General features: G+C 40.9%; 1 protein-coding gene across 2 annotated transcripts in view; it reads left to right on the top strand.

Annotated features, from left to right (window-relative positions):
* The window catches only part of LIMK1 (LIM domain kinase 1), a 176,620-nt gene extending 169,832 nt beyond the window's left edge, over positions 1–6,788 (top strand). For both annotated transcript variants that reach the window (XM_040338307.1, XM_040338308.1), the window contains one exon: positions 1,966–6,788. In XM_040338307.1, the coding sequence (XP_040194241.1) occupies positions 1,966–2,128 (163 nt within the window). In that variant the 3' untranslated portion in view covers positions 2,129–6,788. The remainder of the gene's footprint in view (positions 1–1,965) is intronic.
* The last annotated feature ends 1,521 nt before the right edge of the window (positions 6,789–8,309 follow it).

The raw sequence follows: 8,309 nt of genomic DNA on the forward strand, positions 1-8,309 counted from the left end.
GTGACGTCGTTGCAACGTCATTTCGCGCAAAGCACGACGGGAAATTTCGATACGGAGCATGCGCAGTTCAATCGGCGAGGGGACACGCTTCATTTAAATGAATCACGCCCCCTGCTCGCCGATTTGAGATACACTACGCCACCGTAACTTACGGCGCGAAATCTTCCTGGATTCGACTTAGAGCCAGGTAAGATACGGCGGCATAGCGTATCTCTGATACGCTGCGCCTGGGCAATTCTATGTGAATCTGGCCCACTGTATGTATTATGGTGTGTTGGTCTATTTATTTAAAAAAGGACATTTTTAGGGATGCACCGATTATCGGCGGCCGATACATATCGGCCGAAAATAGCATTTTTGGGTCCCTGCCGAAACACAGTAAAAATTGCCGATAATAAAGTTTTGGGTTGTACCATTTAGTTTACAAGAGGGGGGGTTCTTATGTACACGCAGACCGCCAGACACACTCTGGCCGCCAGACCTGTACATAGCGCGAGCAGCGGCAGTGGCACTGTACAAATTGTGTGCCGACTGCCGATCGCGCTCCACCGGAGTCCTCCTAGCTCCTATTTCCTGATTTTTGGACTCCCCCTACTCTTTGGACTCTCTTGGTATAGTCCAGCAGCGTGAGCCGCGTGACGTCACGGCCAGAGGCGAGGGAGGACTCGGAGCGCGCAGGGAGCTGTGTCGGAGCCTGTGTGCCTGTAATCACACTGCATGCCTAGGAGGAACCTAGCAGTGTACTAAAAGTAAGCAGCACAAAACCTTTAACCGTGAACTAACTGAGGTGCCATTTTTTTCACAGTAACACAGTGAGGCTGCAATTGATATTTTTTTTTGGTAGTCAGATAAGGCAAGCATGGCTCAATAACATACAAACGTTTAACGTTTGTGTGTTATTGAGCCATGCTTGCCTTATCTGACTACCAAAAAAAACATTAATTGCAGCCTCACTGTGCCATCACATACAACCACTGTGCCATCACACTTCACCACTGTGCCCATCAAACGCAGCCACTGTGCCATCACACGCAGCCACTATGCCACTGCCAACACACGTCACCACTGTGCCCATCAAACGCAGCCACTGTGCCATCACATGCAGCCACTGTGCCACTGCCAACACACGTCACCACTGTGCCCATCAAACGCAGCCACTGTGCCATCACATGCAGCCACTGTGCCATCACATGCAGCCACTGTGCCAACACACTTTGCCACTGTGCCCATCAAACGTAGCCACTGTGCCATCAAACACAGCCACTGTAACCATCTATTATTGCCACTGCCAGTTTGCCTCATCAATTGCCACCACTGTGCCCATCAAACGGAGCCACTGTGCCATCACACGCAGCCACTATGCCACTGCCAACACACGTCTCCACTGTGCCCATCAAACGCAGCCACTGTAACCATCAATTATTATTGCCATATTGATTGCCGCCAAAAAATTGAAATAGGGGGAAAACAAAGAAAATTCGGTTTCGGTTTCGGACTGAATTTTTTTTTTATTTCGGTTTCGTTTCGGTTCTGAAATTTCCATTTCGGTGCATCCCTAGACATTTTTGTATATATTTTATGGCAGACCTTGCGCTATTAAAAGCAACCTATGCTTGGAGAAATGTAGAGGGTAGCTATTGATGGTCCATTCTTCTGAAAAGGCTAGTTGTCTTGCCATGATGATCGGTACTTTCTGAGTCACTGAGCCAGAACAATACATAGAGCAGTTGTTTTGAGTTCATTTGCTGCATGCTTCTTCCAGGACAGAAGCAACTAGCAATTTCAGAAGTTTTTTTTAGTAATGGCAGTTCTTATGTTTCTCTCAGTACAAGTTTCCTTCAAAACAATTCTCTCTCAAATTATCAAATTAACCTTTACATTTTTTGTGGTTTCTAGCTCATGGTAGAGGTGTGTTTAACATTCTTGGATCCTCACTGTCTGTTTTTACACATTATTGTCTTGCAGGCCCACCTTCTCACAGCTTCAGCTCTGGCTGGACTCATTGCTCAGGCACTTGACTCTGCAGCTCCCCCTTAGTTCACATCTTGAGCTGCTCGAGCGAAACTTTTGGGAGACATATCATAGAGGAGAGAGTACCCTGCATTCTCATCCTGAAATCACAGAATAACACGACTGGCAACGGAAAAGAAACCCAGATACAAATACCCAGTGTTGTGTGTGTATGGGGAACTCATGTTGCTTACTTTGCAAGGAGAGGGGATAACATATCCCTACATCTAGGTTAAATGAAGAGGATCTTCTGTGTCCAAGCTTACTGGTACTGCTTCTGAGCAATGAAGGGAAATCCAAAGATTAATTCTTGCAGTTCCAATGGGTGCCTGATAAGTTTAATAAGCTTGTAATGGTCCTTGGGCTGTCATTGGTAAAGATGAACAAGGCTTTTTGTGTGCCACTCACTAAACCATTTACAAAGCCAGTATGAGTTTTGTGGTTTTAAAGGCGTCATTTCATGACATCCACCCTGCATGACGCCCCGTTTGTTCAAACTTCCTCGAAAAAGGAGCATTCTGCACCTTGTGTAAATACCTGTATGTATATTTAGACCCTCCTGTACATATTGTCCTAATGTTTGTGACTTGAGCCTGTCATCCCTGATCTCTTGTTCATGTTGCCAAGAAAGGCTTACTGGTTTTTCTCTGTCCAAAGCATTCTGGGCCTGGGAATTATTCCCGGACAGGACCATTATGCACATGGGTATAAAAACAGTGAAGAATTTGTAATGCCAGTTGTCTGTCTTACACAAAAACTAATTTTATTTCTTGTTATTTGTGTACACATTTAGCACTTATAGATTGGTTAGAGGCTTTTAAAACCACCAGCATATAAATGTTTGCATATGTTCACTGTTAGCTGAGTTTCTAAATTGCAACACCTCTAGGGGTCGCCGTATACCCCAGAAGAAAAATACAACCTATCTCTATTTTATATAGCTTGAAAATGGTAATTGTCCTGACATGACAGCATTGTTAACAATGGACTATCTGCCTAAAAGCCAGTATGTACAGTATGTTGAAGTTATGTAATAGATGTATAGCTTGGGGATGCATTAGCAAGTACAGTAGCTTAGATGAAAATGAAATGAGGCTACTTAAGGCTTCCTCCAGTGCTCTCTTACATGCTTGCTGTGTTCTATAAGTGCACTTCATGTTCCCCCCCCCCCCCCTCATGTTACATACAACATCCATGAGTCTTTGTTTTCCTCTGTGCCGCAGTTTGCACATTTAAATAGCCCACAGTTTTGCCTTATATTATGTATGTGGAAAGTATTTCATAAGGAACACATCAATATTGATATTTTTGATAAGTTTAGGGTTCTAAATGCTGAAATGCCCACACCATATAATGCTGAATGTAGGTTTGCTGAATCTAAACATGGATTTTGCAGGCCATGCCTTACCTGTACATTGGAAGGTAGGCTTTTGTTCTTGTCTAGCTTTCCCTAAACAACTGTTGATTACTCTAGTTCATCAGACTCTCACACACAAAAAATCTGACATTAATGGAAATGGAAATGGAAAATTTGACATGACAATCGCAGGTTATAGCCATTTTATTTCAGCTCTGGAACAATCAGAACACAATCAATGAAATGCCATATCAAAATATGGTAGCAGCACAAGAAATAGTCCTCATAAATATGTATGCAATTATAACCCACTAGTAGTTGTTTAAAAAAAGATACATGTCCATCAAGTAGTGGGCATTGAACATAAAATCCACCTCCTCAGTTTTACAATGTAGTTGTCACCCATACAGGAGGACAAGCAGTTTTTGTTTTGTTTTTAGACTTATTAAATTTTTAAGGTACTGAATACATAATCAATTGCACTTCAAGCTACAGTGTTGTCAGTGGCTGCTATTAAATTGAAAACATGCATTCATTACTGTAGGTCATACTCAAAAACTGTCCGCCTTCAATGACTGGAATACTTTGCAATAAATCGAATTTAGAGGTTTGCAGATTTGCAAAGGTTCCCATACTCAACTACTCAAACTTTACCTGGACCTATGCTCCAATTCAAATGTGAAGGAAGATTTTACTTTCGTTAAACAGTTGAACTAAGATATGTAATTACTATACAATCTAAATTGTATTTTTTTATATTATTTTAATACATTTGCATTACAGTCTGTAATGGTTATGATTTTAAGCTAATATGAAGAATGCAGTACCCTCTTCTGAAAATAGAGCTGAAGCTACAGCACAGGTAGACTCTGTGTGCTAACAGAGCAACCTAATGGTTGCGTAGAGAGCCAATCAATAGATCTGCCTGCATGCAAGTCCTGCCCCCTGGACTGTCTTCTGCCACCAGTACAGTACAGGAAGCTTGAAGCTAAGAAATTATTAATACTCTTCCATCAAGTTTACTTCATGTTCAGAGTTTCCCAAAAATGTGATAACAATGTTATTAGTAGCTCTTTATCTAAAGCAGATTATAATTTTGGTAATGCGGTCATGTAATTATTTTTTTTGAAATTATGTAACCATTATCAAAAAAATAAACCATAACCAAACTTATAATCAAGTAAATGAGGTCTCTACCTGCAATCACTTCAAGTTTAGGTTCACATCTCCACGTTTTGTGCCGGTGTGTTCATTTGAATGGGCTGCTGTACCTGCAGGAAGCACTGGGAAAAGTGCCAGACAGTGCCATGCAGTTTACCCACCTGCAAACGTTCTGCATTTTCTGATCCATAGGGGTGTCATTAAGAATTAATGGCACCCCTGTGCATCTGCTAAAGAGCAGCGCATTTGGGCAGAGGGTGAGGGAACATGTGCGGTTTACATGTGGTCCCACACCTGCATATGTATGAAACTAGGCCAAGGAGTACCCCAATGCATTTAATTAGGGGCCCCTCCACATTCAAGAAAAAAATATAACCAGGTTAACAGAAACGTGACACTATTTTAATTTTGTTTGAAAGAATATGACTGTATCTGAAGTTTTATGAGTCCACACCAGTTCTGTTACCGCCATAGGAAGCCCTTTCCCACCTCCAGACTACACATCTGATAGCCAGGCTTTGCCATGAACTGAATTCCTTACCATCAGCATTGTGTTTTCACATTTGTTCTTCATAGGGATATATGAAGCGTTCACTCCAGGAAGTTCTGCTCATGGCTGAGCTTTTCAAGGCAGTGCTGGTAGTGAATCAAGATTTCATGTCAATACCTAATGGAGGATTAAACCCACTCCATCCCAAACTAAACAGAGTGGTTGGGGTTTCTGAGATTTGTATTCATTTTAAATTAGTAAAGTTTCAAGGATGAAATGCCAGTAGGGTAGAGGCTTTGGAAGAATGCTAGGGAGCTGTGGACACACTCCACTATGAATATGAATAGAAACCAACAATAATATATGTAAGGATTTTTTTATTACAAAAAAATCTATTTTAACTACTGCTATGTTAAAGTGGCCCTTTATGAAGTTGTTAATGTAATTTGGAATTGAAACCAGCCTGACCTGATAGTTCCTGGCTGTTCTTCCTTTTTTAGGTTATTACTATTTGTTCTAATAATGAGCCCTTAATCTATTTTACACCCCTGTGTAAATATATTTAAGGAAGAACTCCAGAAAGCAATGATTTATCAAAACTGTCTTCTTAGCATAATCTCAACACTGCAGTTTTAGAGAAGCAACCACCTTCTTCTGTGGAAACAATTTAATGCTTTCAAACATGAACTATGCCTGTGTGACTCCCATCTTCTCTGCAAGTCACTTTGGCAGCTCTGAGCCATACAAAAATTCATGAAGCCTTGCATCTCTTTGTTCCCTACAGATGCAAAACTCTGTTTAAACCACTAGATGGTGCTATGCATATAGCGCTGATGGGAAAATCACATGCTAGAGATCCTGGAACTCACATAATGCCGTTCCTTCATAGACAAGCTATTACTTATATCTCAACAACTAATACTTCCTCTTTGGCTGCCCAAGGAGCTAATTTGCATATCGGGACAGATCTTGGCAAGTACCAGAATTTTTTAATACAATATATTTGCACAATCTGAAATTCTTCCTAAGATGAGCAGTAGGGATTGATTGGATTTAGATGAACAACAACTGTGCATATTTATTCAACAACTGAATCAAAAGACAAAGTGCAGCCTCCCATAATTCCCCTCAGAGGATCCACTCAAACTGCAGAGCCAATTCCAGTGTAGAGACATAATGCGTAGTGTAAATCAAAAAACAAATGACTGCACACCGTTTCTTAAACCTCTTGGCGCAGATCGTATGCAAATATGCGGCCTCTCTGTATGTGGTCCTTAGCACCAAGGGGCCGCATATTTGCGTCAATTGCTGCCAATACACCTGTGCCAAGAGCGTGCACACTGCGTGCTCCCAGAACAGTTATTGTCGCCTAACCAAAAGCAAGAAGCTATCGAGAGTTTTCGGGTCACATGACAGCCAATCACATCGGTTACGTGGTCTTAGGCCCTGCCTCCCGGCATCATAACCCTCTTAAGGGCCAGCACTAAGAAGTTAAAATACAACGTGTCTTCATTGTAATTCAACTTCACCAACCATCTAAAATTGGCTACAATGCCCATAAAAAGTAGAGTAGAGAAAGGCGAGGTACTGTAGGTAGAACAAACGTTTTTTGGACCTGACAGAACATTTCAAGCTGCCATTGCACAGTAAAAATGTTAACTGCCTTCCGCCTGCATCCTAGATCTGCACTCTCATCTCTAATGCCTTGTACACACGATCAGTTTTTCCGACAGGAAAACCACATTTTTTTTAGCAGGAAAATGGCTGAAATTTGTCTTGCATACACACGGTCACGCCAATCTTGTTGGAAATTCCAAACATCAAGAACGTGGTGACGTACAACACGTACGACGAGCCGAGTTCAATGAAGTTCAATAGGCAGTTCGGCTCTTTTACTTGATTCTGAGCATGTGCAGGGTTTTTTTTGTGCCGTAATTGCATACAGACGACCGCAATTCGCGATAGGATTTTTTCCTGTCACCAACATTGAGATCCTGCTCTCATTCTTTTCTTGGCAGGAAAACTGACAGAAAAAGTGTGATGGATGATACACATGGTCAGAATTGCTGACAAAAACCTCACACCGCACTTTTCTTTTCAGGAAAACTGATCGTGTGTACAAGGAATTCGTTTTGTGAGTTTTATGTAGTCGTGTTTTTTATGGGAATTGTGACCCATTTATAATGGCTTTCATGTGGAAGTGATAAAAATGCAGGTGTTTTATGTATTAAAGGAACAGCAAGGGCCAAGTTCCTAATTTTGTATTATCTTTTGTCATTATAATCTGCTACACTGAAAGTCAGGTAAAGAGGTATTCAACCAGCTAGCTGCTCATCGTCCCTGAGTGACAGTCATCATGTTAACTCCTTAAAGTTTATAGAATAAAGAATCACTTTGCTCAAACAACGCAGGCTAGGGATGGAAGTACTAGCTTTGGGGTTTGGAATGTAAGAACCCATATACCACAAGTACATGCCAAACATCACTGAATCATGCTGCAATAAGTGGCTCCTTTATCAGTATTGGTTAGCGCTACTATAGATCCCATTGGTTAACCCCCACAAATAGCTACTCCATTATGTGCAGGTGCCAGGCAATATTTCACACATGTTTGTCAATCGCTTTACATGGCAATCACAATATAAACAACAGCGCTTGGAAATGAATATTTTAGGTCTAGGCTAATGGTTGGATGTAAAAATGTTGCACATTATTAAATTTGTACTGTATGCCATTGGTCTTGAATACCACACTCTTACTGTTCTGTTACACTTTGCTGCAAAACAATCGAAATACATGAAGTTGTCTCAGAAGCTGCAGTGTGGTCCGTGTGTTTATTTCTCTGACTCATACTATCAGAAATAACAAGTGGGCAGGGATGAGGACTGCAGTAGTTTCACTCCTTCAAATGCAGTAGCTGCATAACATTTTGACTGAACCCATTTTTTGAGTTAAGCCCCATATACAGAATCAGAATATCGTTCAACAAATAACGCTTTTGTAGCGATCGTACTATAATCTGATCATTAGTACACAGCTTTCGTGCAAAATTTTCCAAAGGGACAAACACAATTTTTTTTCTCATACAATACTAGATTGTACAATTTTTGTTTAGTCAATACAGTGTTCTTCTGAAAATACAATAAAAATACATTACATCACTTTGTACTTGGTAACCTATTCGTTTTCAATATGGAGACTAACATGCAAAAAAAAAAAATGGAGGATCATTCGTCCAATAATCTCATGTGCAGACTTGATCCATTTTAAAAGATTTTATACATAAGTACT

This window comes from Rana temporaria, chromosome 2 (genome assembly GCF_905171775.1).
Source record: "Rana temporaria chromosome 2, aRanTem1.1, whole genome shotgun sequence".
In the NCBI taxonomy this organism is placed as follows: domain Eukaryota; kingdom Metazoa; phylum Chordata; class Amphibia; order Anura; family Ranidae; genus Rana; species Rana temporaria.